The 20,629-nt window shown below is 44.2% G+C and overlaps 1 protein-coding gene across 2 annotated transcripts in view; it reads right to left on the bottom strand.

The window, feature by feature from the left end:
* TESC (tescalcin) overlaps positions 1–20,629 on the bottom strand; it is a 468,355-nt gene that overhangs the window by 207,724 nt on the left and 240,002 nt on the right. For both annotated transcript variants that reach the window (XM_078667128.1, XM_078667127.1), the window contains exons 3-6: positions 11,361–11,441; positions 8,011–8,150; positions 6,192–6,253; positions 5,995–6,102 (exon numbers count right to left, since the gene is read on the bottom strand). In XM_078667128.1, coding sequence (XP_078523254.1) covers positions 5,995–6,102; positions 6,192–6,253; positions 8,011–8,150; positions 11,361–11,441 — 391 coding nt within the window. The remainder of the gene's footprint in view (positions 1–5,994; positions 6,103–6,191; positions 6,254–8,010; positions 8,151–11,360; positions 11,442–20,629) is intronic.

Here is a 20,629-nt window from a genome sequence, read left to right as displayed (position 1 = left end):
GACCCTCCAGCTTCTTCTGGAGAACCACTTGATGAGCCATGTAGTCCTAGACATTTCATGGAGCTCCAACAACAAGGAATGATCTTTTATGGATCATCACTGTTGGAAACAGCATACTGTCAATAAAATCTGTGAAATGTGAATGTCTTCGAGCTCAGCTTGTTTGAACTGAAAAAATGGGACATTGATTTATAAATGAATTGATAAAAGAAATGTTCAAAATCAAGAATGACTTGGATTGGAATATGAATTACAGGGGCCTACGGGCCACCCTTTAACCCCTTCGACGCTCATGACGAGCTGGGCTCGTCATGAGGTAGCCTCCTCGCACGCTCATAACGAGCCCAGCTCGTCATGAAACATGGGAATGAGTAAATCCCAGCGTACGGGCGGAATTCCGCCCGCACGCATGCGGTTAAATACTGTGCACCTAAGACTGCTGAACCAAGTGGGTCACAGTTGTGTCTGAACTATGCTCACGCTCACAGGCACAGCACGTACTGAGGTTGCACGCCATATCTTTCAGTCTTCTAGCACTTGTGTAAAGCGTAGTTAAAATGGGGAACAAATGGGTGTGCATTCTCCCATTAGAATGTGAATCACTTGAAGATCAATGTAGTCCTAGATATTTCTTGGAACTCCAACATACTGCTAGAGATACCCACTCAGCAGAGGAGACTGGCAAGGGATGCATTCCCTAATAGTGAGGCTGCTGCAGCTGTCACCACCTCCCTTTTGCTCCCCCACTTTACTTATTGGTTCCAGCATCATGACCTCGTCCCAACCCCAGTAACATTGTATGTGCGGTGGGAGCTGCAGGGATATTCAGTCCCTTGTCCCTGCATTGAGCCCCTAGAGGAAGGCTCAGAGGGGTGCAGAGGGTTGGAGCCAGTCACTGGGACCACACTGCATGGCACTGATGGGACCTGGAGCCTGGTTGGAGTGCATGCCTCGCTCACACGCAGGAGCTGCAGTTTCAACTTCCTACACAATTTCTCTTCATGCAATGAAATGCCTACTCAGGTAAGTATTCTGGAACGTTGCCTGAAATAATATATTTGCAATTATGTCTGCCTATGACAAGTAGACACATTTTCATTTCTCGACATCCTCCTTCGCTGTGCTTGCATGTTTGCTGAGATTATCTGCAAGTGAGGACACAATCCTTATATATAACTTGTGCTGTGTTTCTTGCATCAGAGATTGGTGATGCAGTGCCCAATACATGTACTTCTTATCGCAACTGACTTTCCCATAGACATCCAGCAGCACGGTGAAAACCAGAAAGGATGCAGGCTGTTGAGCTCGGCTGAAGCCAGAAGAACGTAGTAACAAAGGGAGTCACTGTTCAGTGTAAAGAATGAAAGAGGAAGAAACTTTTTTTTGTGTGCTACTCTATCAGTGGGGGACAGTGTGTGTTGACTGTTATATATGTCCATTAGGGACATATACCCAGCTACAGAGGGACATAATATCCCCTAGAGCATCACTACACACTTTGTTTTAACAATGACAGAGGGATCACCCTAATAAATAGTACCCACTCTCCCTCCAGTCATTTTTTAACACACCACTTTAGACATCATTGCCACTTACACCCACGCACCCAAACGGCTTCTCATCAAAAGATCTCCGATAAAGAGAACTTTCGGGGGACCCAGAGGGCATTGCAGCACCAGCCCGATGAGGAGCAAAGTTCAAATGATGAAGCATGACATCCTTCGGGGTGTATGAGGGTATTATGATGAGGACACACTGTCCCCCACAGATAGAGTAGCACACGAAAAAAAGTTTCTTCCTCTTCATTCTCTAAAAGCAACATTGACTCCCTTTGTGTACTAGTTACTTTTCGGGAGCAATGGTCACTGGACCTAATAATCAGCTCCTAGTGTCCCCCCTCTCTATAAATAGGACAGAAGAACGTAGCTATTCCAAGAAAAGAAGCACTGGCAAAGTCAACAGATCTGGCCTGCAGGTCTGTCATTTAGGAGTTGTCAGGGGTCACAGCTGCAACCCCTGGTATGTCCCTTGTGATGCCTTACACAGTCTTTGGGAGCCCTGGCCTCGAAGGTTACAAAATCATTGCCAAGAATAGAAGGAAAACACTGTTTGATGAGTATGGTTTATTTTCTATAGCTTCCACTGGGACTAGGACATTATTCTTTGAATTCTGCAAGATTAATAAATTCAGCAGTGCAATGCACACTTCTCTAATTAAATATAAAAAAAATAAAATACAAAAACATTTTTAAACTGGTGGTTGCAATTTTCATTATAGTGAATTTGTGAACGATGAATTGACAATACCTTCACTACTTTGCTTCACACAAGTGATAGTGCCTTACAAATTAACATAACTATTATTGTTTTTGTCATCTCTTTTTTGCCCCCCTCCCTCCCCTATGATTTATCAATACAATTGTCATTCAGGTATACGCTAGGGGAACCATTAAATCATAACTGTTAGCAGGTATGGATGATTAAAGTTTGCAAGTGTTGATCTGTGTTTTGTGCCATTATATCCTCTTCTTCAAATAAATCCATAATATTTCATCTAATACAAATAGTACAAGTAATGTTCCCTGGGCATGTCATCATCCTAATTAAACTGTGGGTAATATCTAAAATAAACATGTATCTGTGTTGTGTTGTCATCTTAGTTATGAATTATTACAGAACTTCGCGTTGTCAATTATTGTGATGTTAATGTCATTTGAAATCACTTTCTGAGAAGGTCAGGTGTCACTTTGTGTGATGCATTGAGGTCAACGTGTATGTGTTGTCATTTCTGCTATCCCAGTATTTTTGGTGACACGACATCCATGCTAGCTTCTGTTTTGAGTCATCATAAGCTTGGCCTACCAGCTTTGTCAATGCTTTTTTTTTGTTTTGTTTGTTTGCACGTCTCACCTATTGGTAACATGTTTTTAAATCCTCTGTCCTACCGGGCGCCCTCTGCCTCTCCACCCAGCCAGTGAATCATTATTTAGCTGTCTTCACGTACACGCACAAGATGTCCCAGGCGTGTAATTTATGCATGAATTTAACTAGACTATTTTCAAACAGCACTTGTGCCCTTTTAGCAATATGCATGAGTTGCAGTCTCAAAAGGCTTCGTGTCATAAAAAACCTTTTAAGCAGTATTCGGATCAGGCTAAGCAAACACTGCACATTACATAAACTTCAGTGGCATCTGTTGTTTTCCTTTGCCTCGTTCGCTTTCTTCTGCGCTCCCTGTCTATATTTGTCTCGTTCTTTCTGGCTAATTTCTTTTCTTTATTGTCTTTCCTTTCTGTTTTTCACTCATTCTCTTTATTTCAGCATCGTCCTTTCACTTTTCTCTGTTTCCAGGAGCTTCTTGTTCCTTTTGGAAGACTATTAGTCTGATATACAAAATATCAAAAGTATATAAAAGGATATCTAAATCTATATTCAATTTGTGATTTTTATATAGCAGAAACCAGCCCCAGTGGATGTCAGAGCGCTTTACATACGGACAGATTTGTACATAGGAATATTAGCATTTATGTGCATGCATTTATGTTTCCCAACAAAGGATAGTTTTGTTAGGTTTTCTATTGCAATTATGTATGCCCCATTGTAACTACAACACATGAAGAATAAACCAGGTAAAAAAAGAACTATTTGATAGTTAGGGGCCAGATGTAAATAAACTTCCGTTTGAGATTTCCTAATAGCTAATGTTTGCTATTCGCTATTAGGAAATCGCAAACAGCTGTGTACATTGCGTTTTACACTGTTTGCGATTCCCAATGGGTCGCAAGGGACGTGCCTCATTAATATTCATGAGGCAGGTCGCGATTTGCAATCCGTTGGGAATGGCTAGCACTCACTGGGATGGTGACCTGCTAGGTTCAGCAGACCACCAAGTTTTTAATTTAGAAGAGTAGGCAGTGGTCAGTGGTCCGTGGTCTTAAAAAATGTTGGCACCCACATTCACAAAGGGAAAGGGGTCCCTTGGGGAACCTTTCTCATTTGTGAATGGGTTACCACCTCCTTCATAGAGTCGGTAAAGTATGAATGTTTTATGAACGCCTTCTGGTAGCAAAACATTCATACATGCCACTGCAAGTCGCTATGAGAAATGGTTGCCCTTGGCACGCCTCTTCCTAATGGCGACTCACACCTCAATTTGCGATTTGGTAATATCTTACAGATTCACAGATAGGACTTTGTACATTTAAAAATGCTTTTTTCAGCTCGCAAAAGGACCGATTCCGCTAATCGGGTCATTTGCAAGCTGAAAAAAGCTTTTTATATTTGGCTCTAGGTGCTTTCAGATGGATGAGAGCTCCTAGGCACGTAGAGTGCACCTAAAAGAACACAGAATCAAACATGCAAAAGGTTATTGGATACATGGTTGCATTTCGTCTAACCAATGGCAATCGCTCGGGTAGCATTGCAACCCACTGATCTTTCGCTCACCATTTTCACCTCAGTTTGGACCCAGCCATTTGCAAATCAGTCTTAACCATGCTCCAATAAGAATAGTCCAGGTCAAACTGCCGGAAACCAGAATACAAGCAATCCAAGACCGGTTTCTCCCTGAGTCGGATGTAGCTGGATTACAATGACAAAGATAACGCAAGACTCACATCCCGTGTTCCCTGTGTCACTGGAGCAATTCTCTTTAATCTTCTGCTACATGTGATAAAAATGTTCTATGTGTGAATGAAGTGTGCCCTGCTGACGACTCGAATGCTTCTTGGCCACACCTCTTTTGTACATAAAAGAAGATGCTCTCCACTTCTTGCGAGGCCACTGAATGGAACCAAGGTAACAGGGCACGTTTCCAATCAGGACACCATGTCCTGGTGGGACCTGGGGGAAATCTCTCACAAACATCGGTGCACGATATCTTTCAAAACACAATGAATGTGAATGAATCTGTTACCTGATACCACATACAAACCTTCTGACCTAAGTATGCTGGGTGAAGGTATATCATCATAGAAATGCAATCACTGGTGATTGTGAAAATATTTTGTAACTGCTAATTGATTACTGCTGGCAGACTGTAAAGTTGAATTAAAGAGCACTGCTACAGAGGCACACCAAGCTGTCATTGCAGAAGTGCCTAACATCGACGTACAGAGATATGCTTGGAATTTCAGAATATTACCACATATATCACTTCCCTCCCTTTCAATCGGACTTTCTTGTGCTGTACTCCTTCTTTACCTTTGCCGACTACTATTTAATTCCTATAAATCTAGAGCCAGATTTATCATTCTTCCATGCAACGCAATACAGCAAGTTAACTTGCTGCACTACGTGAATGAGAGAGGGCAGGAATGCACTATATTTACCAATATATAGCCATTCCTGGTCCCTGCCTGCTCTGGCGCGCAATCTACAGCCTGCGTTGCAGGCAGAATAGTTTTTGTGCAGAAAAGGACCCCTTCCAGCATGAAAACAATTGTCTGAGGCTTTTTCCTCTTTTTGTAGAATCCACAGTTAGAAAGAGGAAATAGTGGTATTTCTCCTTGTTGCACCTACCCTGAGAAGGTGTAGAATTGTGATGCTTTCTCAGGTTTCCCAGTGTTGATGGATCTGCGAATGCACCAAAATCCATTGATGGATGCGTGGAAACACCCACACTCCACCATGGAACACCTGGTCAAGGAACAGTAACGCAAGGCAGCCACTTGCGCTGCCTTGCGTCAATCCAGATTTATCAAGGAGGCCTTGCGTTGCTTGGTAGATATGACTTTAATATTGTGTTGCCCATGCGACACCATATGTGACACAAAGGCAACACAATACTATGAAAACTGTGGCCCCCTATAGCTTCCCCTATGTGTTTTAGAAGAAAAGTTTGAATTCTTGTTCATATGAAAAACATCTACTTATTGGTCAATCCCAATTACTCAAATTCATGCTGGTAAGACACCACAATCTGAAGACCCTAACCGGCAAGGACACATTCACCGACAGCCGCTTCAAGTGGATCACTGAGTGACCTGTGCTTACCATCTGCCCCACACACATGCTTGCAGCTTCCAGCATGGCTCCATCTGCAATAGACCTTGCTGCCTCCTTCCCAATGTGCGGATTCCCTGACAGCAGCTCCTCCACCACCTACATAATGAGAGAGAAATGCAGTGTTGGTCCTGACCGCAAGCCTTGTGGTGATCCTCAGATGCAGAAATATCTCTAGTAACGCTTACGCTTCGGTATTCATCCAGTGTGATCTTCCCATCATTGTCCGAGTCGTACATGTGGAACAGAACTGGAGGGAAAACAAATGCCCATTAGTGATGTCATTTTTTGTTTACATCATTGCACAGTCTACAAAGTGCCACTAGACACCAGTTTCATTGGCACAAGGGAGCTATGACATAGGTATTGACTGGGTGACAGGATGAATACCACTGCAGAGAGAATGAAGCTTTCCTAGCTTCATACGCTGTAAAAGGTCATTAGTCCACACAGTGGCCTCTGGTATCACCTGTACACACCTGGCCAGAGATGGGCATTGGGGTCTTTGTGGTGAATGGAGAACTGAAGGACTAAATACAGAAGTCTGCTCTTGGACCTTTTAGTGAAGAAAAGGTGTTCGTTCAAAGAAGGCATTTGCCTCAAGTAGAATGCCAATAGGTCTATGCCTCCAGAGAGAAGAGCCGTAAGAGTCTCCATCTGGTGAGTAAGCTGCTATAAAGAATAGGGATCTTTGCGCTGTCTAAGTGAATTTACGTACAGTACCCTCTTCTCCATGACTCTGTGAAATCACAGATCAATTTAGCAGTTTCATCAGGTTTAAGTGCCCTCTGCTACTTAAAAAGGTTAATGCATATCCACTCCAAGAAAAATATGGCACAGCTGGAATACTGGAACTCACTGTTTTTGTGTTTGTCTAAAAAACATCTAGAAAGGCTCCAGCCACTTTAGAATATAGTTTAGCTCGTACACAGATGAAACAGGAAACAGGCCAACTTTGATTTGACTGCATTCACCTCAAAAGGTATACATAATTACTTTCATTTGATTCACAGCAGTATACACAATAGAGGTCCTACATTCCCACCCTAGAGAAACCTTCCTAAGATTTCAATTTCATTAAACTGACAGCAGGGTTGGGTCAACGTGGAGGACTGGCTATCCAGAAGTAAGCCATGTCTGTGACGTTGTATTCTTAAAACGCTATTAAATCCATTAATATGACATTTCAATAGCCTCATGTGTGATCCGGGGTCATGTCTGCCAAGGGAAACACTTTGGTGTTTGTAGCGAGGGTGCAATTTGTGCTTTTGTCAAATACGATGAATGACATGGACCAACATTCTCAAAGGAATAACACAGTGGCGACACAACACAAAGCAGTGTTAATCTCAGAAGTGAAAAAGAGAACAAAGCATATGGTATAATGTTGTGGAGAACTTTAAATGTTGTGGTTATGTTAAGGACTAAATCAAAGTAAAAGTCGAATGATGCTTTCAAAGAACCAAAGAGTAACAAGGAAGTTGTACAAGTCATGCAACTTTCATGCTTTTTTATTTAGGTTCCCAGAGTCAACAAAGGGCTGGGAGCGGTGATGGGGCACTGCGATTGGAAGACATGGTAAGGTCCAGAAGAGATGAAAAGGGATGAGAGGCTTAGCCTCTGTCCACGGATGACCTTGAGGGTTTTCCTACTCCCTTGCTCTCAATTTATCAAGCAAAGGGGGGTCCCCGACCATTACTTCACTTTTGAACTATGAATGGATTTGTATTCTCATTTAGTATTGAAGGTGCACATGAGGTAAGCCTACTTTGAAGGAAAGAGGGAATTAGCCTGATCCAAAATGGATGCAGGTCTATGAAGGTTGCCTTTTGGTCTTGAGGAGCAGCAGTCTTCCATTTTTTTTTTTTTACAATTATGTATAGTACCATCGTGAAAGACTAGGCCTGGTGCATGGGTACCATAGAGAGTGAGGAAGTATGCAAAGAACTGCAAAATGGATAGGAGCCAGAATGATAATAAATGCAAAAGATATTAAGAAAAGCTTACATTTCAGTTTGTCTTTCCGACAGAGGTTAACATGCTCCTCATCCATCTTTCCCTCCATCGGGCGAAAATAGGACATAATGGTCAGAAACTCTTCAAAGTTAATTTCCTCCGCATACCCACGAGTTCCCGTCCGTAGGTTTCTGTAAGGGGTCAAACGAGATTGATGACATGCATTTCACCTTGATAATAAAAACTGATTTTTAAATGTCCTCCTCGAAGACAAGTAGGCCATGCCTAGAGCAAGCACACACTTTGAGTCTTTCTCGAAAACATGGGAAATTCATGGTAAAATATATGTAGCAATTATTGACCAGCATTGTTGGTACTAGTAAGTTTTCAGTCACAATGGGTATTTACAAGCAGTAGTGCAAATGAAAAAATAAGATTTTATTGGCAACGTCGTGGTGGGTAGAATATCCCTCCTACCCCAGCAGTGGGCTATTGAGATATTCTTTCTTGGGGTACGCCTATTTCTTTTCCACACCCGTGTTCTCCAGCTATCTTTCTCTGTTCCATTGCCTTTTCCTTCTTCCTCACTGTTGGCTTTTCTTGCAGTTCTCACGTCATCTGGCTCATATTCTTCCTACTTTTGCTATGGCACTGGAGTAGCCGTCAGACTAATATCTGCTCTGTGACCATTTCTAAATTGACTGCAGAGTGGCTGGGTGTACTGATCTCTATGGATGGGATATACTATTCTTGCTCCTCAAGCTTTTATTCTGACTTTCCACCTGGGGGCTATACATCTGTTAAGCTACTGCACTTCACATAGCCATCCTAATGCAGTATCAGACCATGTACGTTTCCTCCAGTGCCTGTCTACATATCTTTACAATTGCTCTTTTTCCAATATCCACCCATTCTCTCTTTCTAGTAACCATCGATTGTGCTTTACCATGAGTTTTCTTTATCGTGTACTAATTATTCTCTTTTCTTGTAGAAGTTTGCATACATTCCTGGATTGTCTGTGGTGTTTCTCCTTTTTTCCTTTATGTAGGTTGCTCTTTGTTCCTCCTCCTTAGACTCTGTCTTGTAATAGCTTCCTGAACTTCCTCAAGCACTTCAGTTTCATTTATTGGTAATGGTTGTCTTGTATATATGCTTTGCCTAGTTCCTTTCGCATTGCACCTGCCTGTGACCTTTTCTTCGTAGCTCTTCTTACAACTAGTTCTCTTGCAGATTCATCGTGATTTCTTCTTCAGCTCTTTTGGCCCAGTTTATGCTGGGCAGATGTTTCCTGATTGGATTGGTTCCCTCGCCATCCCATGCACCCAGGATTAGCAGTCCATGAATGTTGTTCTCTGACTTGTATACCTATTGCAAATGTTTCCTTGACTGGACACCATGTGCCTGTAGTTCCCTAGATTGGGCACATTTACATGCCATGTTCTAGTCTGAATGCTTATTTATTGTTACTAACAATTGCTTGACGTGTTGCTGGATGCCATGCCTGAGATGATATAATAAAGAAAATATCATTAGGTACTTTTTAGCTGTGGATAGTTTGGTCTTTTACTCTCTGTTTACGCTTCTCTTTCTTTCCAAGTTGACTACTTTCCAGTCTTCTGTTTGGACTGTTTCTTGTGAGACCTTTCCTAACTGCTGATGCCACTTCTACATTCTGGATACATCTTTCCTTCCTTCATAGGACTAATTTTTACCACTTTTGCAAAAAAGGAGGAGGTTGCTGGATGTGGCTGTTGCTTATGTCCATGCAGTGACACCATAAAGAGTTGCCTTCTCTTCATCTCCCTTTTGCTGCTGCTGGGGTCAGTATTGAAGGGATTTCAATATTATGCCCCTTCATCGTCTTGCAACAAAATCTCTTTGGTCCATGACGCAAAGGATCAGCACTAGAATACATGCTAACACTTCGAAAGAGGGAGATAGTAAAAAAAGAAAAATAGGAGGAATTTATTTTTCCCTTTGACTAACATGGAAACAGAGGCAATTTTAGGCAAAAGACAGCTAAAATAAAGTATTTTTCGGCCTTACAAAAATGTGAGTCTCCTGCCTGTACCGGGTCTGTTGGCATGTATGCATTCGAGATGCACTTGGACACAGTGCACCCAACCCACACATTCCATGGTTAAGCTTGATTTATTTGAAAAGGCCCCTTTATCATAAACTGAATTAAGACTCTCTTAGCAATCCAATTGGCATCAATTATTCAGTACCCAGTGCCTTGCAGTCCATAAGGGCACATTGTCCCAGTTCAGGAACTACCGATAGTAGCGCCAGTCACTACCAGCAGTAGAGCCAATGGCCTGCAGTCAATAGGGCAGCAGTAGAAGAAAGAGACTCCCAAAAGACCTGAACTCAAGAGTCGCACTCTGCAAGCGCAAGTATCTGCGTTGAAATATCTCATAGTCAACACTACCTACAGAGCACCCCAACCTTGAAAGCCAAAGACTCATCGCTTATGTGCCATTTAATACCCGCATAATACCCAATAGCTTTAAGTCATACAAATTGGGAACCACCAGCACCTGGTAAAAAGATAGCCTTTTAGGATAAAATGCAGGAATAGCATGGTTTAAATGGTGCCGTACAGGAATACTGTAGACAAACTATCGACTACCAAAATATTATGAAGGTAACTATAGGTTTTCTAAACTTTACTCCACATATGTGAGCCTTGACAACATATATATCTTAAAGGCATACAGAGTTGATAAAGTAATTCTATGCTTACCTATATATGTGTACCTGAACAACACTGCTGCTGTGATATTTGGGACACAATATATTTGTAGAACAGTATTTCTGACCACGATGTTCTGATATACAACCAGGTTTAGATGCCTAAAAATGTGATTAAGCAAAAAGGCATAGCCAATCTACTGCCTGAGGAAAACACTCATCCACCAATGTGAACGCCTGGTCCTAAAGTGGAACAGCCGGCCAGTGACCTAGCTGTTGTCTGTCCACACGCATGGCTGAGGCTAGCTGGGCACTCTTTACAAGCTGTCCTCAACCAGGAGGCTCATCGGTAACAACAGTCAGGCCCATGCCTGCTAGTCCCCATGAACTTGGCCCAGAGAAGCCATGGATAATAAATTTTCAACTCTGAAACTCGTCGGCCAAAATTATTGATGCTAGTCTTTACCAAACGACCTGCAATCCTTTTGGACTGTGCGGAGTATACCCCACACTACACATACATGCCACACCTGCACAGTCTGTGGGTATCAGTGGCTGTACCACATAGTGCCACTGTTTGGCTGTCAGAAACCATGGCTAAGACTTGTGCTGTGATTCAATGTTGTGTTTCAATTTTCTACAATTCTAGGCAGGCCCAGGGCTTGTGCAAAACAAGGGACACACACACACTCAGGAAGATCTCTTACCTTTTGTCAAAAAAGGCTTTGATAATTTTCTTCCTGATTGGGTTCGAATGCAGGTCGGGCACGCTCTCAAATTGTTCTTGGCTGTAAAACACACAAACAGATTGTGAGTCCTGGATTCCATCAGAAAGAGTGGCGAGAGATGATTTGAGAGAGGGAGGCTGTAGAGTGTAGGGCCAGGACAGAGATGAAGAGAACGGATACAGATACCTACAGTGATGAGGAATTAAAGAATGCAACTCAGGGATAGTGGTGAACAAAGAGGCAATACATTTTGAGGAAGATAGTGTAGAGATGGAAAGGAGACAGAAATAGATGACGGATGTGGGGGGCATATTATCAAGGACGGGTCATACATTATCGCCGCTTTTATCGGCAGGAAACTGCAGATAAAGCGGCGATAATGGGCTTGATAACATGGGCTTCGATTGGAATTCATAGAGCATATTATCAAGCCCATTATCGCCGCTTTATCTGCAGTTTCCTGCCGATAAAAGCGGCGATAATGTATCGCCCGTCCTTGATAATATGCCCCTATGTGTCTTCCGTTCAAATAACAGAATTTCTTATTTACATCATCAGATTTACACAGCACCTAGCTTGATCGGGGAGCCGACACCCAAACATTAAAATATTCTGTATAAAGTATGGCCAACTGTCTTTGACTGCGATACTGCTAAGGGGCGGATGAGTTCTGTGAACCTGAAGAGCATGAGGCTGCAGACCAAGAGGGACCCCCCCCGGAAGAGGTGCATTCATCTGCCTTTCGTGGATCATCAAGCTGTGACGGGAGCCACAGAGGCTCCCTGTAGGACAACTTGCAATATCCATTTAACACATGGAAGAGGGTATTTTCTTCCGTCTAGATAATCACACCTTTAAGGTTCACACAAACCATTTAAATCTTTGGGACCATAGGTACCAAAAGGTCACACAGCGCAGCAAGTCAGCGTTGACTTGCTGCGCTGCATGCCGGGAAAGGGAGAAATGTGCCATATTTAACATAATACGGCGCATCCCTGTCTTTTTCCAGCACTGGCGCACAATGTGCTGCCTAGCACCAATGCAGGCACCCTTGCACCATGGTGCAAGACTGCTTGAGTTGTCAGCAGCATTGTTTTTGTGCAGGAAGGGATGCTTTCCTGCACAAAAACAATCCCCTCGGCCATTTTCCTCTTTTTTTGTGTGCTGCTTCAGCACACATAGAAAGTGGACGTAACAAGGAGAAAGAAAGATATTTCTTTTTGTTACTCCTCTCCTGGGAAGGTGTAGCATTCTGACGCATTCCCAGGTCTACCTGTATTGGCAAATCTGGGATTGCTTCAAAATCCATGGGTGAATGCGTGGGAACACACCCACGGAACCTCTTCCCAGGGCAAAGTAACGCAAAACAGCGATATGTGCTCTGTTGTGTTATTCACGATATATCAACCCACTTAAGGCCACGCAAAGTGGCCTTGCGTGGTTTGATAAATCCATCTTATGGGTTGCGTCACTTTTGCACCCTATTGCATTCTACAACAGCAATGCAACTCTATAAAAACATACCCCTTGGTGTCTTGCTCTTTCGCACAACAGAGATAGCAGGTTTGCAGACATGAAGAATGCAAGTAGAATTAGTTGTGTGAAATCAAAACAATCATTGGTAAATGCAATAGGTTTTACCTATGTGATTAATAATAAGCTGTCTTTTGTTGTAAGTGTAGCTTGGTGAGCAGTTTTGTAATAAAAGTTACTGAAACCCCATTAAAGTGGTATGACTTGTTTATTGAGAAAGGCAATATATTGTGCTGTTACTGGCGGTACTAGAAAGCAGGGAGATTAGGTAAAGGGGGGGAGAAAAAAGAAAAAAAACGTGCAAGATGGGTAACAGATATTTTCCACCAAGGTCTTCTGAGTGACATCAAACAGACGACGAGGTTGAAGCTGGAGTTGCCTGTAATTGCACTCAGAACTCTGAGGGGAAAAACATCCCCATTATTCACTGTTAACCATTCATCATTTTAAGATATGTATTACCCACCTGAATCATGTGCCCCTGCTTTAAAGTACTATGCAGGGACAGATGAGTAATGGGGAGCCATACATAAAATGGCCTCTCCTGTCTGCCACAAACCAAACACCTGGCCTCGTGCCACCAACCTCTCACCCTCTGTGCCTTTCTTCCTCACCCTTGCCCTTCCCCTCCTGATGTGATTTCACCTCTGCCAGTGCTGCACTGACAGCCTCTATGAGAGCCCTGCCAGGAAAGCCTGGAATTCCTTTATGAAGTAGCAGCAGTGTGTAACAGGTTTCGTTAACCAGTATTATCCACGTTGCAGCGCACAGTTACCAAATTGCCCAGATTTCGAATCGGGGGTTCACACTAGGGGTTTTGGTGAGCACCATGCATTACATATACACCCTCTGTTACTGCTCATATGAGCAGCATAGGAATAGAGAAGTCATCTGGGAGCCATACATAACCTGGTATATCACTGCCCAATTCCTTTACATTTGGGGCCTCATTTATGAAAAGTGACGCATCGCTGCGTGAAAACAGAGATGCGTCACTTTTCACTGCGCCCTCCTTGCGACACCAATGATGCGTCATATTTACAGTATGACGCATCATGGCGCAAGGAGTTACAGATACATCAGTATTTCTGACGTATCTGTATGGCGCAAAAGTGACGCATTGCTAGAGTGTGTCACAAAAGTGACGCAACTCCAGCAATGTGTCCTTTCACACCATGTGAAAGGGCTTGCGTCAGTCTTACGCCTGCTGTGAGTCAGGCATAAGAAATTGACGCATTTGTGTCCTAGAAGTGGCGCAGTGAAATCTTATAGATTTCACTGTGTAACTTCTATGGCCCTTTCTTGCGTCAGAAGGCCCCCCCTGCATACATTATACCTGGCGTAGGTATAATGTAGCGCAGGGGTTTACAAAGTGATGCATCTACCTAGATGCATCACTTTGTAAATATGGTGCAACAAGGCACATTTTTTACGCCACTGGTGCGTCACAAAAAGTGACGCACCGGCGGCGTAAAAGTGAGGCACAACCTCATAAATGAGGCCCTTGGCATTTAACTCTTCTCTCCCAAAAACATTTAAAAAAATTGCATGGTGTTCTGCCACCCACACCTACTGCACTTTACATTACCTGTCCCTCCCATAGCCATATATAAACAATCATTGGCAACGTCAATAGGTCTCCCCTTTGGGACTATTGGCTCTGCCATTTCCTTTTGTTCATACTGTACAGCAAAGGCATTGCCCACTTTGGGAATGATGTTTAGCCATGCTGTATAGCAGCATGACTGCTGTGCAGCGCGGCTAAAAATAATAATTAAAAAAAGGTCTATGATACATCCATCACTAATGCACTTTTATTTTTAAAAAGTGCATTAGCGCTGGCTGTTTCATAGTGCTTTTTTAAATTGGTTTTAACCACACTGCAAATCATCCAGGCTGCTCTACAGCATGGCTACAAACCATTGTCAAATCCAATAACTCTCATAGGCAAGACCTATTGACTTTGCCAATGCTTGTTACTTTTAAACCAACAGAAACAGTATTCAAAATAGGCAAGACCACTTTGTAAAATTAAAAAACACAGCATCCATGTGACCTTATGACATGCGTGACTCCTACAGCCAGTACAGGCTCTTTAGCCAACAGCACTTGGCATGATGTGATTTTCAGACCCTGCTACAGTTTAAAAACACAATTTATAGAATATAACATTCTTGAAAGCAATCAGAGGTTAATCGCTTAAGTGCTCAAAGGGCGGAGGTGGCACTTCATGGGCAGATGGTAGAAACTACTGCACTGTGCACGCTGCTGCTCACTGTTATCACTAGTGTGTAAGAGAGATGATAAACTATACAGATGAGAAATTAAAGATGTTCATTGAATCCCTGAAAGTAAACTGCACATCTGGGTGTCATACACTGCACACTAGTGCACCCAGCCTGCTTTGAAAGGTTCAGGTCAAGCTCATGGGCGTCCGCAGGTGGGGGCAAGGAGGGGCGCTTGCCCCCCCCTGGAGTGCCCCTCCTTGCCCCCTGCCAGGGCCGGCTCTAGGGTGGTATGACCGGTGCTATCGCACCGGGCGCTGGATTCCTGGGGGCGCCGTGTTTACATCTTAATTATGATTTTAAAAGCACCTGCTGCGCGTTCCTTTCCTTCTGCAATTACAGGGCCTCACAAAAATGTCAAGATTGATGTTCTTCCTGGCCAGAGATCAGAGTTTTGTGTAGTTGAGGTGTTTGACTTATGTGAAGGTAGTACAGAGGGTTAATATGCCTGCTGCAAAGAACGTGTACCAAGTAGATTAAAGAGTGCATTTAATGTAAATAGATCAGCATGTTATGGCTTTTAAAAGAGCTATCCTTTTCTTACTTGCAATTTATAACTTAAAGTCCTAATATAGAATAGTGAGGTATTAACTTTCATCGTAGAAGTGCATACACTCTGCTAAGTATAGAACATTGATTAATGTTGCAAAAAGGGTTAATTTGGGTAGAAATGGATTCTTATTATTAAAGAAAACTCCCAACTATGCTGTTTCTTTTTCGACTCTGAGTTTGGGCTTCTCCACACCAAGCACTCCTAAACTATACTGCATACCAGTATGGATGACATGTGACTCCTACACTTTTAGGGGTATATCTTCAACGGCCAGCGATAATTATCGCTGGCCGTGTGTAGCGTGCAAAAAATTAACGCCGCATGTCGCCTTATTCTATCGCCTGGTGAGCGCACTATCAGCAAGGCAAATCGCCCAGGCGATAGAAATCCAGGCAAAAGCGGCGGAAAGAGTCGAAATCGCCGGAATTCCAGTGATAGAAAACCGCGTTAGGGAAAACCTAATCTATAATGGGAGACGTGGACTCAGCATAACAATCCATATCCCATTATAGATATGGCTTAGTAAGGAAAATAGCAGGCGTTACAAACCGTCGAAAAACCCGGTTAGCGCTGATTATAAAATCGCTATGTGTGTTAGCGATACACTTGAAAATAGAGAGAATCAGGGTTAGTGATAATATCCCATGTTGTTTCACGGGACACCTCCCTTGCATCTCGTTAGCGATGCAAGGCGATGCAATGTTTTTTTTTTGTTGGTTTTTTTTGCAGAGTTTTATGTAGCGCGAACTAGAACCGAACCGAATCAGTTATCGGAGCGCTTTACATAGCACCAGTTACGTTACATGAGGACACACTTTCATTTTTTTTAGGCACGGGGAGATTAAGTGATTTGCCCAGAATGACAGGAGGTTTTTGGCGTCGTTACCGAGACTCGAACCCAGATCCCAAGGTCCGAGGTCGAGCGCCCTAGCCGTTAGGCCAACTCCTCTCCCCTAATGTTGAAACCAGCGCTAATCCCATTGAACACGCTTTAGCGTGCTCTTGTAAATAAAGCGATATTTCTATCATCGCATTTCGTCCGCAAACGCGGCGATAAGAATATCGCTAGGACTTGATAATATGCCCCTTTGTCCTTTGGCTTATGTAACATTTCCTATACACTGATTTACACAAGTATGATTGATTGTCTGTGTAATGTGTGTGTGATGCAAAGTGCTCTGACATACTTTAATGGTATGAGTAGCGCTATATAACGAATTCAATGCATCTGAGAGAGAGTGGTTATGGAGACTTGGTCACTGTTAAAGGGTGCTAGTGAGAGAATCCGTGGAGGAGGTGGTCATTGGGGGCGCCAACTAACATTGTTGCACTGGGTGCCACCAGCGCTAAATCCGGCCCTGCCCCCTGCGGACGCCCATGCCACTATGCATTACACATGGTGCTCCAGCCACGGTTCCTCTCCAGCACGCACTCTTTTCTATTCTGAAGCTCCTCTGCATTTCAGGGCTCAGTAGGACAAGACACGGGCTTTATTTTCCTGCACCGTCCCTTTGGCACTCTCTTCTAGGTGAACTCCTGTGCATCTCATCGCATGTCACATCTAGACAACACCTTGAGACTCTTCTCTTTTCTAGATCCTTGTGAGTACCCTCTGCCTCCCCCTCCATCTTATAATTTAGTCAGAAGCGCCAGGAGACCTCTGACTTTATAGCGCACTCTGACACAATAACAAGATTGAGGCAAAGTCTTTTCAAATAATTATTGGATTATAGTGATTGACTGCCTAGAACAGTTCCTGTTAAGTAAATTACTAAGCAGAAAAAATAGTCACATTTGAATAAAAGAGTAGCGTCTGCCTCTTGCTCTGGTGTTGTTTTTGTCCTCAGGCTGCTCCCCACCCTGTCTCACCTCTCTGAGAGCCAGTGCCCCCTTTGACGCTCTACCTGCCGCCCACCCCCTCCCCCGCCTCTTCTCCTGGTCCACACCTTGGTGCTTTCACACTTAACATCACCTCCAGCTCGCTTTTTCAGAGAGGGCCCCGGGCTCCCTATCACCGACATGAGGAGGAGGAAGAGAGAGGGAGGACAGAGGAAGAATTGGTGGGGTCGGGGAGACGGATACGGTGGGAGTGAGAGTGAACGAAGAGGGGGGAGAGAAAGAGAGAGAGAAGCAGGGGAGAAAGAGAGACCGAGAAGTAGGGAGGAAGGAAGATGAGAGAGCAAGTGGAGGGGGAGTGGGGGGTCCGGGTGAGGGAGAACAGCTTCAGAGAAGTGAGACCTGTGTTCTAACTCCGCCAGTGAAGACAGCAGGTCCAAAGGAGAAAGAATCAGGCCAGACAGATTAGGTCCAGGCAGTGTGCACGGAGGCAGGCTCGGTGGGTCCGGAAGAGGAACAGGGCAGGCAGAACAGCTCCAGAGAAGGGCGAGCGGAACCGGACCAGGGCGAGCCGATCCGGACAAGCAGATCCTCCCTGAGCAGAGAGACGGCGCGATACACAATCAGAATGTAGTGTTCAGCTTTTGTGGTGCCAGGGGGTAACTTGAGGGTTCAGGTTTTGTTTGGATTTTAAGGTGCCAGGGAGTAATTTTAAGGTTCACGGTTGGTTAGGGATTGGGGTGCCAGGGGGATAATTTTAAGGTTCAGGGTAGGTATGGGTTTTGGGGTACCGGGGGGGGGTAATTTTAGGGTTCAGGGTGGGTACAGGTTTTGGGGTGCAAGGGGGGAAATTTTAGGGTTCAGGGCGGGTATGGGTTTTGGGGTGCCAGGGGGATAATTTTAGGGTTCAGGGTGGGTATGAGTTTTGGGGTGCCAGGGGGACAATTTTAGGGGTCAGTGTGGGTATGGGTTATGGGTGCCAGGGGGGTAATTTTAGGGTTGGGGCAGGTATGAGTTTTGGGGGGGCAGGGGTAATTTTAAGGTTCAGGGTGGGTATGGGTTTTGGGGTGTTAGGGGGTAATTTTAGGGTTCAGGGTGGGTATGGGTTTTGGGGTGCCAGGGGCGTAATTTTAGGATTCAGGGAGGGTATGAGTTTTGGGGGGTGGGGTAATTTTAGGGTTCAGGGTGGGTATGGGTTTTGGGGTGCTAGGGGGTAATTTTAGGGACCAGGGCAGGTATAGATTTTGGGGTGCCACAAAAGAAAGAGATGGCTGTGGCACAACAACCCAATGGTGTATGAGATCATATGCGGCATGCTTCCTGCCCCCCATGGCTCCTCTTGTGCCCCAGTGTTTCTTGTGCCCCACCTGACACACATCATGTCGGAGGATGGTGATGATGTTAACATTTTGCCCCCCCCCTGGAAACATTTCTGCGGACGCCCATGGTCAAGCTGCAGGTGTTACTGATATGTTTTTAGAAGGGTTCAACAACACGATGCAAACAATAAGGGTTAACAAAAAAAACACATTACAGGATTGCAGTTTGATAATATATTTGTTTTATCATCCAGATCCAAATGTATTCACGAAAGTGACCTACCGGTGCACAGACAGATTAATAAGTACCTTTGACACACACTGTAAAAGTGATTGACCCTCATCAATCTTTCCTTTACAGCAGCCTCACTGGACAGAAGTTTTATCATGCACCAAAAATAAGAAAAAAAGTGCTAAGAAGGGAGTAGCAGGCAGGGTGAGTGGGAGAGGGGAAGAAATCACATCGGGAGCAGCGGATGGATACTGATTAACTTGAATTAATCTGTGCTTGGTCTCTGCTCCACAGAAACTATCGGAAATGATGTTTCGCCTGAAGTGGCGAATTAAGGAGGCTGCAAGAGTGACAAGAAGCCAACAAATGGAAAGCAATGGGCGGGCTTGAAGCCGTTTTTGAAAGCAATAGCGTCTGGCGAGCAAGACGCATGCTCTCGCAGGCTCGACTCGAAAAACCCCAGATACTTGTCACCCTGCCACCTTTCACACCCACCTTCAGGAAGACCCTCGCCTCCCATACAAAATGTGTGGCATGCTCGCATCAACCCTCTGCAATCTCTCTTCCCACTTCAATGTCCCAGTACAAAAATATCACTACCTGAAGCCATGCCATTCTACCATACCATTCACTGTGCATTCCCACCTCTTGCCCTTCCCCATTCCACAACCCCTATCTTGCTTCCTGCCACCCTCAGTTCCATCTTCTCCTCACCATTCCTGATAAAAAAACAAAATACACCCTTTGCCTGTCACCCTCACACAAAAAAACTCTACTTGGCATCCTGCCCCACACCACCCTCTGGCCTTTCTGTTCCTTTCTCATCCTGAAGCCATGATTCATGCCCTCACAGGGAAAGTGGAGAGATAGAGCCTGCCTTGCTGACACTGGCTCCTGGAAGAGCCTCTCATTCGCACTGCACGCTTCGACTGAAAACAGATTATATATTATAATGTTATTTTCGATGTAATGTGCTGCTCCTGGTTAATCTCAGCCAACGTCAAAGATCCATCGGCCTATTCAGCGAGGGTTTTCTCCTTGATGAATGGTAAATTCTCCTCGCTATAAACCTATACATGAACTGGGATCCCCCTCCATGGGTAGGCAGTGGTCCGTTCCAGACAGAGGATACGCTTTTGATGGCACAGGAGCGCCCCATGCATTCAGACGCCTGCCTTGGGGCTCTGGATCGCTGTGGGGAGGGCTATATCACCATCCGTGAGAACCTGGGCTTCTGGGTCAGGTACTTCTCTTCTCTGACATCAAAGCAGCGAATAACTGGACTTGGATTTTTTTTTCTTCTATAATTGGTTCCTATACATAACAAGAAAATAGTTGACACGTCTTTCCAGATATGTCAGGGCATTCCATGCATTATGACAAGATATGGGGCGGCCACCACAAAATAATTAAATTATGGCCAAAGAAGTAGATAGTTAGACGCGTCTACAGCATGTGCAGGGGTGAAGCCGCATTCCATTAGCTGTACT

The sequence above is a fragment of the Lissotriton helveticus genome, chromosome 11, assembly GCF_964261635.1.
Source record: "Lissotriton helveticus chromosome 11, aLisHel1.1, whole genome shotgun sequence".
NCBI lineage: Eukaryota > Metazoa > Chordata > Amphibia > Caudata > Salamandridae > Lissotriton > Lissotriton helveticus.
Note: the sequence above shows the minus strand (reverse complement) of the source record. Positions and strands in the feature narration are given on the sequence as shown.